Below are 16,946 nucleotides of genomic sequence, written 5' to 3' on the forward strand. Positions count from 1 at the left end.
ACTGTTAATTACAATAAAAAACAAAAAATTGGAAATGAGAACATCTTTATGTGGCTTTACTTATATTTCTGCGATCTAATCTTTTCTACTTTTAAGGATAGTACTCGTATTTGTCCAAGACTCGCTTGATATAACTATTTAAAGACTCACACTAGGAATATAGTGATATTCCAAAGTACTGGGAGAGAGGGTTTCAAAGCATGACTTTTGGAATGTGGGACACAACAGTTCATGGCAGATAATACACCTGCTGTTTGAACCAGGTTATAGTTTCGGTGTCAAGTACATTTGAATTCTTATATAACAATCCCCCAACATCCATTTCTAGAACCTATTCCCTGTTGCTGAGTGAACCCTTACCCACGCAGTACTACTTCCTCCTGTCCCTTCATCCTAACTCCTAGAAACTACCTTTCAACTTCTGTAAAGCACTGTTTTTTCCCATATTGGTAGTCTTTAAATATAGAATCTTGTATTTGGTTTGCTACTTCAAAACATATCAGATATTTTACATTGTTTTTTTGTTGTAATAATATAGGGGTTTAAACTTAGTGGATTTGTGGTGTTTTGTCAGTTGAGCCACTTAGCTATTTTTTGCTTACTGTTTTTCTACTAGAGTCTCAGATTTGGCTGGGATGATTCCCAGCTATGGATGGAGATGTGAGTTCTTGCTAACTTTTTGCTGGGGCTGCCCTCAAATGAAGATTCTATCACAGACTTCTCAGTAGTTAGGATACAGGTGTGCACCACCACACTTGGCATAAATGTAGATCTTAAAAAGATATTTCCCATATAAAATAACCTTTCAGAGAATGTTATTTCACTTTTTCATATCTTTAACAAGCATTTGAGTATTATTTTATGAACATTTGCTATACACAAATGACAAGGTGGATTTTATTTGTATTTTGTTTTTTATTAAAGGGGCAAAAATCAATGTTCAATGCATTTTTGGTCATGTCATTTAAATTTTTTCATTGGATTTTTTCAAAGATTATTGGTAAATACCCTTTAATTTAAAATATTTGCTATAAATATATGCATTTTAATGTAAATTACCTTTGTCATATTTACCTTTGTCAGTACTGAGGTTTGTTTTTAAATTTCTTTTTAGCTATAAGGAAGACCAGATAGACGAACTAATGGAACCTCTGAAATATGTCGAACAACTTCCTGTAGCACAGATAATACACCAGGTTTGCTTTCCATTTTATTCTTTTGTAAGCAACAAGATTTTTAATCTCTGAAAAGTAATTGCATTTGTTAGGTTTCTCAGAATCAATGTGCTCAAGCAGAAAGGCATTGCAGGCTGTCTGTCCCTGTTTAGGCTTCACCTCTTACAGTTCAAAGTCTCCCTCAATGTACAGTATTAAAAGGCTACTTGTGTAACACCAGAATTCCTACAGGATAATCAAAATTATCTTTATACAATGACAAGACTTAATTTTAGAAAACTTTCATTTTGAGCCATTTTATATAATATTTATCATGATAAGAAGAAAGAGCCAAAAACTACCATTTGGTTCAGTTTTTTTGGGAATTGCTACAAAGAGAGAACAGTATCATCCAACTTTGTCCACCTTACCCCATTATCAACCCTTGTAAAATGTAATTTCAAGTGTCATGTGGACAGTTTGTTCATTTCCAATTATAATACCTCTGATCCTCTCCACAATTGTGGTCTTAGGAAAGGCAGAGTTGTAAGTATTTAAGCTTAGATTTCTGTATTCTAATTTGACAGCACATTACCAGTGCCCTGCTGGGGGCCAGAATCTAATAACTTTAAATTGTCTATTGACTAGAGTCATAGCCTTGAGATCTATCAGAGTTTTCAGATTCTTACAGATTATAGGAAATATTAAAAGCCCCTCCATGTCACAGTTTCTCTTTCAGAATGTTAATTACTATTATGAGGTTTTCCATCTGCCTTTCTCAATCAAAAGGTTTTTTGTTTAGCTGATATGAATTTATGAGAAGCTCTAGATTAAGCTTATTAAAAGGAACAGACTTTAAATTTCAAATGCTGGCTGTATCTTTTCATTGATACTGAAGTTTAGTATTAAAATGCTGTGAAAAATACCGCCCCCCCCCCAAGTAAGAAATATGGCCCTTTGGGAAACTCATTGTGCATGGCAATCAGGTTCAGTTTATATGTCAGGAATTCCCTAGTGTTGTCAGAGCTGAAATGACCTAACAGTCTGCAAATGTCACATTTAAAATTCTGTCTTCATGCCTGACTCTCAGCATAAATGAATTAAATAGCAGAGCAGGCAGCCAGTCAATATGTTTTTAACAGTAAGAATGAGCAATGCAACAGTTTATGGTTTGTTCAGAATGGGTAAATAGGATCTTCCCAAAAACAGTTCACCTAGGATAAAATATGAAAAATGAAGCAAGAATTAACCTTTATAATGGTTGACCAGATGAAATGTCAGCAATATTTTTATAACATGAATAAAGTTTCTGGTTTATGTCACAGCTGTGGTTTGCTGTTATCACTGTGTAAATTCAAATATGAAATACTTGACCCTGGTGAAAATTCCAAATTGTAGGGCTGCTTTTTGTTCAGCAGTATAAAGTATTGCATTAATGTTAATACTGAATTATAAATACTGTAATTAAAATTCTAGGTACCTGATTTGATCAAATTTCACCATTTTTCAATGAAGTTTGCATGTAGTTGATTGAACAAAATTTAGAAGCTTCCAAAGAAATAGGGCTTATGAGGAAGGATCTAGGGATAGAATCAACTTGAGCAATAAAAGCGGGCGATGAGTCTCAGTCATTTCAGCAGTCATTGTGTATTATACCCTGCTGTTTACCATGTGTAGCTAGTTAGGATTCTCACTATTGCTATTTTGTACCAGATTATTTACCATTTTCTCTTGGTGGCTTAAGCAAATATGATTATGTGACTAGGAAACCCAAGAGGCTCAACTTAGTAAATGACTGGTGAGATAGAGGCTAAATAAAATGCATAGCTTAGCAATAAACCCATAAAAATATATACAGGAAATTTTCTCTATCACAGTAATAAAGAAGACTGTAAAATAATTACAATTAAATTGAACAAGCAGGTCCTCCAGTATGAGACATGGAAATGTATCATGTTTTGAGAATGTAGATATACTAAATGCTTGATGACAGTAAGGGGGAAAATACCATAAAAGCACAAATTCTTCCAAATTAGCAATCTTTAATTACAGTAGAAATATTGTTTTTATTTTTTAATGATCATGTAATGTATGCTGAAGAATCAATGTCTAGGAATAACCAAATAAAGTATTTAAAGTATGTATCAGCATTATACAAAAACAAATGCAATCAAATACGTATGGTATAGGTAAAATAATACAAAAATGGAGGCAGGCACCAGTGCCTTGCGCTACTTAGGAAGCTGAGACCTGATGGTTGCAGTTTAAAGACAGCTCAAGCAGGAAAATCCATGAGACTCTTATCTCCAGTTAACCCAATGGAAAAACAAGAAGTGGCACTGTGGCTCAAGTGGTAGCCTTGAGCTAAAGAGCTCTGTGTCCAGGTCCAGAGTTCAAGCCCCACAACTGACAAAAAGAAAAAAAAGAAAAGAAAAAAGAAAAAAAAGAATACACCAATGGGTCAAGGGAGCACAAATGAGAATATTAATTCACTGCTTCTAATTCATGATCAGAAGTAGGTACAGTGATCCTTGATGTGAGGGTATAACCCATCAAACTGGCAAAATTTAAACCATACATTAGAACTCAGTGTGATAGTTTCTTAAAGGTTAAACAATTATCCTATGATCTAGTGATTTCAGGAAAAGTATATACCCAAGAAATATAAAAACATATATCCCTTTAAAACAAATGCTCATTACAGCATCAGTGTTTATAGTTGAGAACTTTAGGCAGCCCAAATGCTCACAAACTGGTGAATAGATAAATAAAATATTATGTATCCGTATGACAAAATATTGATCAGCAGTAAAAGGAATGAAGTACAATTACTTTGTACAATACTGATGAATTGTCTAACTTATTAACGTTATGTTGATTGAGAGAAAGCTGTCACAAAACTCATACTCATATGGTATGGTTCTGTTTCTATAGAGTTTGCAGAATAGTCTTACCCATAAAAACAGATAATGGATAAATGGCTGTCCAGATCTGAGATGAGTTAGGAGAATGAGTACCTACTGTGAATGGCAGGTACATAGTTCCTGTTTCAGAGTGATGAAAAGGTTCCAAAGTTAAGGGTCATTATTGCTTACCTCTGAGATAATTCTAAAGCTGCTGAATTTTAAAAGGTGAATTTTGTATGCCACTATATCACAATAAAGATCCTTTAAAAATTAAAATCACTTCTTTCTGATGGTACTATGTACACTGATGGCAGTTACTTTTCCTACCTTTCTAGAAGATCATCTGGTAACATCTCCTCATTTGTTATAAACCATATTCTTTAGCACAGTGGTTACTCTATTGAATATCATGAGAATCTAGTCTGTACTGTAATACATAAATACAAAACTAACATCTGAGAGTTGCAGTGCAGTGGTATTTATAGCAGCCTTATTATGGCCATAAACTGGAAACAATAAATTTCTCACCATTCATGATACAATGTGCATGATCTTTTCAGAAGCTGAAATGCAGTAAAACAAATATGTTTCTCTTTCTCTTTTTATAATTGGATTTATTTATTTTATCAGGTAACCTTCCTCCCCCCTTCTCTGGTTTCTGCATTATGGCAGAAAATTTAATCTAGTCACTTCTAGATAAAGTCACTCACACTCAGTATCCCCCTCCCCCTCACCTGTTCCTTCTTAGGACGATAGAATCACAGCTTAGGTAATAAATAAGGTTAGTTGACAGTGCTTTATAGTGCTAAGAAATTCAAAAGCTTTCTGTTTAGATACACTGTTGGACTATGTGGGTTTGAATTGGCACTTATCTGTTTTACTCACTGCTGAGATGATGTGTACCCCACATGTGGTAACACTTGTAAATCCTCTAGACATAGTTGCATAGTTCTGGTAAAGTGAGAGGAATATGATAGCCTGTCACAGGAGCAAACAACTCTTTGTTTATTGTTGTTTATTTTCTATCTTTCCTCTCCTTTTCTGGCTTTCTCCCTTCTTCTTCCCCCTAATAAGTCCTTGTGTCTCATTCCTATAAGCCAGTATGAGATAAACCCTTCCCTAGTGCTTTTCTGAATTGTTTCCCTATCATGGGAGCAGAACTGAATCAGGTATGGATTACTGAAGACAGTTGCTTGCTATGCCTTCCCTTTTATTTGTATAATTCAGCCTTTTAGTCTTATAATTATGACATTATATAATGTGTATATAATTGAGGATTCTTCTTATCTGTTTGTATTCTGAAATGTCTTGGGCTCTGCAGTTCTAGCTGCTGTCATTATATAACATGGATTAAGGTAATTTTTAGTTCTATCTTGTTTATGAATGCTCTTCATTTTGTTCTGTTGTACATATTTTGGCATTTGAATGTTTTCCTGTTCACAAATGCCTACTCTATTATACTAAACTTTATTAAAGGTTGGCTAAAATGTCTATCAAACAGAAAGCCTCTGATACTTTCTTTTTAAAAGTAAGTGCCTATTGAGTTATCGATACCTGGAAGCACATCAAAAGGATAGTGAGTTAGTCTCTCTGCCTAGGGACTGACTTAGGCTGCTTTAAAACCTTATGGCACTTTCCTAACAATAGCAACTTTAAAGTGCAGTGAAAAAAAATACTGGAAGTTGTTCATTTATTTTCATTCAGATTGTAAGGCAGGAGCTGAAATTAAGCTACTTGAAGGCCATGTGTTTGCTATTCTTTAGTGTTAACTGTGGCATATTCTAAAATTGATATAAATTAACTTGAATGTGGGATTCCCTTCAAAATTTTTATTTGTCAAGGAATAAATAACACCATAAAGCTGTTAGAAAATAGTGCTCAAAATTTCAATAATGACATTTAAGCTACTTTATATAAGTGAAAAATTTTGGTCAGTCTATAAATTTGTCATACCATTTCCTGTTTAATTTTTATTATAAAACTGAAAAGTAGAAGCCTCACTAGTTAAGATTTTCAGAACAGAGATTTCTGTTTTCATTAAATTTGTAGATTTAAAAATGAGAGTAACTGTGTTGATAAGAAGATAGTGAGTCTCCTCTTTCCCTTCCATCCTTTCCCTAACCATTACTCGTATCTTCTCCACCTCCCTTCTTCTCACTTTCATAATATTCATATGCCATTAGTTTTGATTCTCATTTAGTCTGTCCCTTAAATGTCACATTCATCTGCTTCTTTGAGTTTTTGTAGTGCAACTGCAAAACCAGGTTATTTTGACAAAGTAATAATTTTTACACATGAGTGAATTGAGGTTCAATCTACTTGAGGTCTTCCACCTTGTATGTGGCAAACCCAGAATTGAATGTAAGTCTGTTTAACCCAAAGGCAATATTCTGAACTACCTTGCTTGCTCTATAAATATTTTAAGTTATTTTCAAGGATACTTTGTCACCAGGAAATTTGGTTAGTGTTATAACTTAGTTTAATGCTAGTCCTTATTGTGAAAGAACTAAGAGATTCAGCTCAGTGTTCTTTAGCAGATGAATATTCATTTATTTCCTATTGTATTTCTGGTTTGGATCCTCATTAGAGTTGAGACAAATAGAGATCTGAAGAAATGGTTGTACAAAAATAATAGGGGGGCTGGGAGTTTGGCCTAGTGGTAGAGTGCTTGCACTTAGCATGCACTAAGACCCGAGTTCAGTTCCTCTGTACCACATACATAGAAAAGCCTGAAGTGGTGCTGTATCTCAAGTGGTAAGGCTCTAGCCAAAGGATAGTGCTCAGGTTCTGAGTTCAAGCCCCAGGACCATGGTAAAAAGGAACTGATAGGGAAGATGCTACGGAATAGCTCTTAGGAAATAGAGTGGTGGTTCAGGTGGTAGAACTAACCTTGAGCAAAAGTAGCTCAGAGACGAGTCCCTGAGTTCAAGTCTCAGTGATGGCACAAAAAAAGGATGTGGTTGAAGTTGGTAGATTGCTAGTCAAAGAGAAAAAGAATCAGTGCATTTGAATCCCAGTCTGACAAAAAAAAAAAAAACAGCTTTTCTTACTTAAAATTTTACTTGTCTAGATGACTTACTTGAAAATTGAAAAGTAAACTTGGTTATGTGATCACTATTCTGAGAACCATATTTACACATGGTTCAGCAGCCTTAAGGATTTAACAAGCTTTTGTGAACTATTCAGATATTATAACCTCCATTTTAAAATTATTTTCAGAGATATTCTAGCTTGTTTCCAAAAAATTGGCAGTGGGAATGTTAATAATTCACTGACTGGAACCTTGGGCTAAAGACTTCCCAGAGAGTCTTCTCTGAAGAAGAAACAAAAATGGCCTATAGACACATGAAGAAATGCTCAACATCTCTGGTCATAAAAGAAATGCAAATCAAAACAACTCTAAGATTCTACCTCACTCCAGCTAGAATGGCCAGGATCAGGAAAACGAATAACAACAGATGCTGGAGGGGATGTGGTCAGAAGGGATCACTACTACCCTGTTGGTGGGAGTGCAAACTCATTCAACCACTATGGAAAGCAGTATGGCAGTGCCTGAAAAGACTAAACATAGAGCTCCTCTATGACCCAGCAGTTCCACTACTTGGCATTTACCCAACCATCCAGAAACTAGGGCATACTAAATCCACTAGCACAACAATGTTCACTGCAGCACTATTCACGATAACAAAGATATGGAACCAACCTAGATGTCCCTCAGTTGATGAGTGGATCAACAAGTTGTGGTATTTGTACACAATGGAATTCTATGCTGCTGTCAGAAAGAATGACATCGCCCCATTTGTTAGGAAATGGAAAGACTTAGAAAAAATCATATTAAGTGAAATAAGCCAAACTCAAAGGAACTTAGGCTCAATGGCTTCCCTCATTTGTGATAATCAGTAGAAACCTTAGGCTCGACTAGCAGAGATTTGCAATAGAGCAAAACTTTGATACATAAGGCCATATAGTATGAAGCTAATTGAAAGGACCTCCAGGATACTGAAACAAAAGCCATATAATGAATGATTGTTGTTCTTAATGTACTATGTTATCTCTCATCTCTTTTGCTGTCCCTTGGTTATCTCATATTGTTACAGTATCTCACTTTGTTATCTGATATATTGGATATATTTGTATTTGGTTATTTGAAATTGGATAGGGAAGGGGGGAAAACCAACATGGGGGTGGGGGGAGGGTAATGGGGACCAAGACATGTGAAAGGGTATCAATGTATGTGAATTAATATACCTTCTATCTGGCAAATATCATGTAACCCTTTTATTAATTACAATAAGAAATATAAAAAAAGAAAAGCAAAAACTACAGAAAGAATAAAAATAATTCACTGACTGAATATTGTTGTTACTAATTTTTCATGTGTTCACCAATGTCAGTACCTAATAAGGTAATGGATATCTGAAGTTATAAAAAATGGGTGTCAAAGGACCTGATCATTAACTTGCATGAGTGAATAGTTGGGAATTTGCTATACCCTACTAAAACAGTAATTAAAAACAACTAGGCAAATATATATTTCTTTTATAAGTCAAAATCATTTAGAGTTTATCAGATTTAGAAAGCACCTAGCTCCAAAGTATATTAGATATTTGGCCACTTGCATTACTTTGAATATTCAGGTGTGTGGTAGTAATTGACCCTAGTCTCTTTCCATTCGAGCTTTGTCATTTTAGTTAGTTGCAGTCCCACTTACCCAGACTTTCTTTGATTTTTTTGTGTTTCTGGGCTCTTATTAAGAAAGTTTCAACCTGTACCAAGGAGACCTAGTTTAACTCCTGTTCCTTCTTGTAAAGTTTTCAGTGTATCTGCTTTTACCTCAAGGTCTTTTATCCATTTGGAGTTAATCCTGGTGCAGGGTGACAAAGAAGAATCCAACTTTAGTTTTCTGCAGCTGCTTAACCAGTTCTGCCAGCACCACTTGTTGAAGAGGCTGTCTTTCTTCCATTGTATTTTTTTGGCACCCTTATCAAAGATTAGGTGGCCATAGGTCTGTGGGTTGATATCTGGGTCATCAGTTCTATTCCATTGGTCCTCAGGCCTGTTTGTGTGCCTCTCTGGCTTTTTCTATGTGTGTGGTACCTGGGAATCAAACCCAGGTCTTTGTGCATGCTAGACAAATACTCTACCACTAGGCCAAACTCTCGGCCCTTTTCCTGTATCTTGTCATATCAAATGTAGGAATGATGTAGTATCTGGGGTCTGGTATATTTGTAAGGTTTTCTGACTGCATTTGTTTTTTGAGTGAAGTAAAGAGTCATATGAGACTATTTGGGATAAGTGTACACTTTCGGTGGAGGGCTACAAGTGTGTGAATAAGTGTTGATCTTACTGGGATTGAAGTCAACAATGTTGGAAATGAGGAAATAGCCCTTTTTTTAGCTCCAGGAATTAGAAAGTGATGTTCCTTGCATAGTCCCCTAGGTATATATGGACCTACTTTTTCTTTCTTCTGTCCTGTCCGTTGAACCACACTTCTAATCCCAGATACACACTTTTAAAGTAGAGAATGTATGAAGAAATGTAGGTCCAATGAAGAAAATAGTACAAATCATTCTAGACCAATACATTCTTCTAATGAGAAGATTTTATTTTATTTTTTTTGCATTTTTTATTGTAATTAGTAAAAGGGTTACATGATATTTGCCAGATAGAAGGTGCATTAATTCACGTACATTGATACCCTTTCACATGTCTTGGTACCCATTTCCCTCCCCCCCACACACCCCCCACCCGTCTTGGTTTTCAATTTACATTGAAAGAACTAGGAAGTCTAATGTCTCTTCAGGTTTATGTTCTCCAATCATCCAAAACAGATTGAAGTAGTGTAACTAGGCTATATGATCTATCACCTCAATTAAAATAAAGTTAAATCCTTCCCAATAAGAATTAGCATTATCATTCACTTTAAAACAGATTCACACACACACACACACACACACACACACACACACACACACACACACACACATGCATGTCAGAAAAGGTCTATGTTATGTGAAAGGAGTCACTATCTTCAGTTCTAAAGTTTTATCATTCTATTATACCCATCTTATTTAGTAGATAATTTGTGTATTGTGTTAATTATTAAGTTCTGGTAATTGTTAGAGAATCCCAGATCTTTTTTTAAAATTGTAATTAGTAGAGGGGTTATAGTTATATTTGCCAGATAGAAGGAGCATTTCTTCACACACATTGATACCCCTTCTCATGTTTTTGTCCCCATTTCTCTCCTCCCCATCCCTCTCCTCATCTTGTTTTTCCCCCTTCCCTCTCCTATTTCAAATAAACAAATAAACATATATACAATATACTAGACTACAAGGTAAGATTCTGTAACAATATGAGAATAACCAAGGGACAACAAAAGAGATGAAAATAACATAATACATTAAGAATAGCATTCACTCATTATATAGCTCTTGTTTTTTTAAACCACTACCACAGTTGTGCTCTTTTATTTGGGAAAGCAATTCCTTCTCTTTCATCATTTCTTTTAGTTTAATGTGTATTTAAATGCATTTCTGTGTGTAATTAGTATATTTGTTTTGTTAGTGTACCTTTAATCCAATAGTCCTAGATCCAAAATTTTTAATACCTTGCTAAAGTGGATACCTAATTTTGATTAATTATGATATTTCTAGTTTAAAATGTGCCAGTACTCAAAAAAATATGCCAGTACTCATCTTAAATATAAGAAATAAATATCTACTTTTAGCTTGTATTCTATCTATAATATTGGTCATGTTGGGCTACTTACGATAAGTAGCTCTTATTACTGTTACTAAAATTGTTAAAAGTTTAAAGGATAGAGTAGTAGACTTCACTGACATTTGAACAGTTAACATTTCAGAATTTTCAGAATTTATCTTTTCTTACCTGCTCATCTTAGTTGGGTGTCTCTGCCTATAATAAAATGATAGTTACAATAGACTTATCTGGCTATCTTCCTCTATTATAGAAGTTTGTTTAAGAGCATAGTTATGGGATATACATGGTAGAGGGTCTTTACCTATGGCAAAGAGCATTATAAGTAGTGTATGCAAAATTTATAGATTTGTTATTACTCTAAAAATGTCAGACATTTTTATAATTACTATCATGACTAAGTGTGACTACTTTTATTAAAAGTGGGTTGTCAAATTTTTTTTTTGGCCAGTCCTGGGCTGTAGCTCAGGGCCTGAGCACTGTCCTTGGACTTTCTCAAGGCTAGAGCTCTACCACTTGAACCTCGGCACCACTTCTGGCTTTTTTCTATGTATGTGGTACTGAGGAATCGAACCCAGGTCTTCATGCATGCTAGGCAAGCACTCAACCACAAGGCCAAACTCTCGGCTCTTTTGAATTATTTTTAAAGGAATTTAGTTTATTGTCTTTTTGATGCAAGCAAATAAGAGTTCCAAAAAATTAATTTAACTGAAGCTAAATTATTTTTCCCATGAATGATTTCATTTAACAGCATAGGGAGGCTTACTGATTTGTTCTGTAGGCTGTATCTCAATTATGATGAATCTCTTGGGAAATATACTAACATGTATATATATATAAATACATATATATAAATATATATACATATATGTTGAAATTTAATTTTGTTTAAGCAAGAAAGTACCAGAACTCCATTATAGTTGTAATAATTAAGTAATTGCCATTTTTTTTTTTTACTGGGATAAGAAAATTTCTTAATCGGCCCTACGCAGTAGCTCACGCCTGTAATCCTAGCTACTCAGGAGGCTGAGATCTAAGGATCACGGTTCAAACCAGCAAACCAGCCAAGGCAAAAAAAAAAAAACCATGAGACTCTTATCTCTAACTAACCACCAGAAAAACAGAAGTGGCTCTATGGCTCAAGGGGAAGGGCATTGAAGTGCTCAGGACAGCTCCCAGGCCCAGAATTCAAGCCCCAGGAGCCACAAAAAAAAAAAAAATTCTTCATGGTTGGAATCATATAATACTTGTTAGTATATATACTGATTTTGCACTGATTTCATAGAATTGCTCCTCAGTGCTAGAAGATCCTCAAGACTGTAAAAATCCATCTTATCCTGGAATATCTTGGATTGTTTTTCTTATCATAGACTGTCAAGTGTAGAAGGTGTCCCAAGTGTTGAAAGAGTCACTTCCCAAGTAGCTTGTTCTGTCTTTGGATTGGTTTTTTGGAAAATTATTTTGTGGATTTAATTGAAAACAATCTCTAATACTTAGCTTTAGCATTGATAGGTAGAACAGGTACAATCCTAACTCCATCTGTCAACTCTCTTCAGATATTTGAAAAGTCACTACTTTGTCCAGTTCTTCCAGTCTCTCTTTAGAAAAGCATTATTATATGATTGAAAAATATAACATTTGGAGTGAGTCTAGATTAGGAGGCTCTCTGTGTATATCCTTCCATATACTGTAGCATGTAAACTGTCTCCAGGCAGTCCAATATCTGAACACCATTGCTTCTTAGCCAGTGTCTGGTTTTCAGATTGTTAAGGATGGGTAGCTACTTCCTATGATAGTTAACCCTTTATAGATATGAGCATTACTACTAAATGTTTCATTGGTGAACGAAATGTTATTACTTATTTGAGAGAATGATGGAATGCTTTTAGTTAACAACTAAAAAGTAACTCTCTAGGCACATTTAAAAAATATTTTAACTGATGACTTTTTACCGTAGATTCCTAAGCTACATTGTTATTTAATAAGTACCGTTCTTAATTTTTCTTAGTTAGAAAACCAAGAATATAAACTAATAATTAGCATTTAATATGTAATTGCATTTAAATATTTTGTTTCTTATTTTCAAGAGGGAAAACATATAATTAGGATAATTTGATTGCCTTATTATATTAAGCTTTTGTGACCTTGATGAGATTTAGAAATGAGAACCCCAGCCAATCAAAATGTAGAGCAATGAACTCATAAATTATGGTGCAAAATACAAAGCTGTATCACAGCTGTACAGAGAAAAAGAAATTGCTTCTAACTGGGTTTTAGAGCAAATTTCTCTTGGAGATGTTATTTGTACTAGGTCTCAGAATAAATACGTATGGAAAATAGGAAGAATTTGACTATTGTTTGTTTCTATTTTCATGTCATGAGTTATAATTATAAGGGATATTCCACTCAAGGACAGGTATCAGGTATAGTTTTGTGTCCAGTTACTGTATTTATTCATGAAACTTTGACAGAATTGTTTGTGAATACATTTTTCTGTAACAAACTTGGTGATTTAAAAATATTATTATCTCACAATTTCTGAGTGAAGGATTTAGACATGGCTCACAGACATCTCACAGAGCCATAGTTAGTATACTAAACCTTGACAGTCTCATCTGAGATCATCTTGCACAAAGTTACTTAGCTCTTGGTGCTTGTGGGATTTAGACTCTAGAGTTGGCTTGTCCTTTCCTTCTCATGGTCCATTCCTCCATATAGCTATTTGATTCTTTAAGACCATTGGGAGAACATTGTGACTGCCTATAATACTTCTATATACTTTACTTCTATCTCTGTTAAGAGCTCATCTAGTTAGGCCAGCTCTTTCCTTCTAATCTTCTACCTAGTCCCAGACCATCCCATTATACCATCATTTTCACTTAGAGGCCTTACTTACATCCTTAAACTGCATTCCTTTTTACCTATAATGCAGCCTACTCAACCTATCACAGCAAATTCACAGATCCTGTTCACACTCAAGGAACAGACATTTTGTAGCATGTGTATATGAGGGAGTAGAAATTGTGATTGTGGGGTTGTCTTGGAATTTTGCCTGCTGCAGTCTGACTTATATTATTAGTACAGTTTGAATAATATAGGTTATAGTTATATAATTATATAGCTTATATAAATAATATAGATTATATAATAATATATACTAATAAACTATCACTAATTAGATTGATGAAAATAATTGTTTTCAGAATTAATTACTATAACTTTAGGAAATTATAATCTTTTTGAAATATAGTGTAACTGAACTGTTCATTATACTTTAAGAATCCCACTGAAGCTTTAGAAATTTTCCATTTGCATAGTGATAAATATGTACAATTTTGAAAGTCGTTTTTCTTAAATTTTATTACTAAAGATGATATACAGAGGGATTGCAGTTGTATAACTCAGGTAATGAGTACATTTCTTTTTGAAAGTTTCTCCCAGTTTTTCCCCCTCCAGATCTTCCACTCCCACAGTTGTATAGTTCATTCCCAATATTGGCTCACCCTTTGTCCCAGCTTTTTTTGCTTCCCCTTCTCCCCAAATCAAATAAACTTATATACAAAACAAAGGGTACAAAAATCGAAAGCAAAAGAGAATAAACAAACCAACAAAACAAACAAAAGAACCTTGAATAGTACAATAAAAATCCACTTGTTTCCATTTCTTGGACTTCATTTCAATATGTTATTTTATAGGATCATATGTACATTAAGCCCTTGTGGTCCTTTTCTAGGAATATATCCTTTGTTCTCACTGTGTGAATATTTAATATGCTGTTTAATCAATCATGTTCAAGTGTAATCATTTGTCTTTTACTGTCCATTGACTTCACTTGTAGATTTATAGGCACATTCTAATTATTAAAAATAAGAGAAATCATGCAACCTATGTTTCTTTCTCATGTGGAATAATAGAAGACCCTAATAGCAAAAAAAAAATAATTCTTAGCAGGAAGAATAGTGCCAGAAGAATATCAATATCAAGTTTTAAACTCTATTATGAAGCCATAGTTATAAAAACAGCTTGGTACTAGCACAAAAATAGGCCTGAGGACCAATAGAATAAAATAGAAGATAGAAAAATGAATGCCCAGAGCTGTGGCCACCTAATATTTGATAAGAAAGCCAAAACAAAGCCTCTGGAAGAAACACAGCCTCTTCAACAAATGGCACTGGCAGAAAACTGAAGTTAAATATATATTACCCTGCACCACAACCAATTCCAAATGGATCTAATACCTCAAGGTAAGAGCAGACCAGCTACCCTGAAAATATTACAGGAAGGGATAGGGGAAAACACTAAGGCTCCTTGGCCCAGGCTGAAACTTCCTAAGTAAAATCCAGAATCACAACAAATCAGATTGGATAAATGGGATTACACCAAACTGAAGAATTTCTACATGACAAAGGACATAGCTAACAAGATAAATAGTCCACAATTGGAGATCTTTACTAGCTATACATCAGACAAGGGCTTCATATCTAAAATATACTTTGAGCTAAAAAAAAAAAACCCCTCCCAAAACAAATCCTCCAAGAAACAACAACCCAATTAATAAGACTTAAAGAGAGACTTCCCCAAAGAATTTTGAAAATCTTTTTTTTCCCTTTTATGTAAGTTTAATACTTAGATCTGTGCTCTCAAGTATTTTGAGGTTATATGGTAATATTTTCTCAGCAACATAAAAGGGGAAGTACAGTGTTGCTTAGCTACCTCTCCCATTAATTTGAAATATCAAGCATCTCAATAATAGGTAGCCCTTAAGCATTTAAGTATTTGCTCATGACACATTGCAATGTTTTACGTATGCTTTCCACCTTTATATTGTAGCTGTTATTATGAAAGGTTAAAGAAAGAAAAGTGTATTTAACAGCAGCTAGTAGAGTGCCTTAATTACATAAAATCAGTCATTTTATGAGAAGCTTTAATAGACACAAATGAAATTACAAGATATGCTTTAATATGAACTTACCTCAAATACAGCTCTGCTACAAAATGCAATAATTATACCAATCTTTCACTTGATTGTAAGTAAAATCATTGTGGAATGTTGAAAATATTATATACAGTTGTTTTTAAAATAGCCATGTTGTTCTTTGACAACAATATCATTAAATGTATACTGAAAAGCACTTTTTTGGATAACTAAATATTTTATTATTTTTTATTGTTGGGGTAATGTATAGAGAGGGGTTATAGTTACATTCTTCAGGTAGTGGGTGCATTACTTCTCAAACATTGATATCCCTTGTCATGTTTGTTTCCCTTTCTCTCCCCCACCCCCTCCCAATCATCTTGTTTCCCCCCTTCCCTTCCCTGTTTCAAATAAACAAATAAATGTATATACAGTGTACCAGGTAACCAAGTCAGATACAATAACGACATGAAATTAACCATAAGGACAAAAAAAAGAGACGAGAAATAACTTCACATAGTATTTAAGAACAACAATCACAAAGATAAACCTCTTGTTTTCATATCCTGAAGTTCCTTTTACTTAGCCTCATCTTATATGGCCATAGCTTTTAAGCTATTGTGATCCTCTGCCAGGAGAATCCTAGATGTGTACTAATTATTACAAATGAGGGAAACCATGGAGCCTATGTTCCTTTGGGTCTGGCTTACTTCATTTAATATGATTTTTTCCAAGTCTTTCTATTTCCTTAGGAATAGGGCAATGTTGTCCTCTATTGGAACCTCTGTTGTGTATAAGTATCACATCTTCTTGATCCAATCATCTACTGAGTTGGTTCCATATCTTCGCTATGGTAAATAATGCTGGGATGAACATCATTGTACTAGTAGCTTTAGTATGCCCTTGTTTCTGGACATTTGGGTAAATGCCCAGGAGTGGGATTGCTGGGTCATAGGGGAGCTCTATGTTTAGTCTTTTGAGGAATAGCCATACAGGCACTTTTTACATTAGGCTGTTGCTTTTTTTTTTTGTTAGAGTATCATGTCATGTAGTAAGCAAGATATTGTGAGACATCTACCAATTAGAGAAAGAAATGTGAAAATTCTGGTTGGATTCTTGGGATGTCTATTTTTTTCTGTGTACATTTCTTATTCTCCCAAATAAGTAAAGTCCATTACCATTATATGTATACATATTTAAAATGCAGATTAATATGAAGAGATTAAAATGCATTTATAATCCTACTTT

At 34.3% G+C, this 16,946-nt stretch overlaps 1 protein-coding gene across 1 annotated transcript in view; it reads left to right on the forward strand.

Moving 5' to 3' along the window:
• Positions 1–16,946, forward strand: part of Pigk (phosphatidylinositol glycan anchor biosynthesis class K) — a 91,133-nt gene that overhangs the window by 59,121 nt on the left and 15,066 nt on the right. Inside the window, exon 10 of the mRNA XM_090334590.1 lies at positions 1,115–1,196. Within this exon, the coding sequence (XP_090190716.1) occupies positions 1,115–1,196 (82 nt within the window). The remainder of the gene's footprint in view (positions 1–1,114; positions 1,197–16,946) is intronic.

This window comes from Megascapheus bottae, chromosome 6, assembly GCF_031878675.1.
Source record: "Megascapheus bottae isolate mThoBot1 chromosome 6, mThoBot2.hap1, whole genome shotgun sequence".
NCBI classification, from domain to species: domain Eukaryota; kingdom Metazoa; phylum Chordata; class Mammalia; order Rodentia; family Geomyidae; genus Megascapheus; species Megascapheus bottae.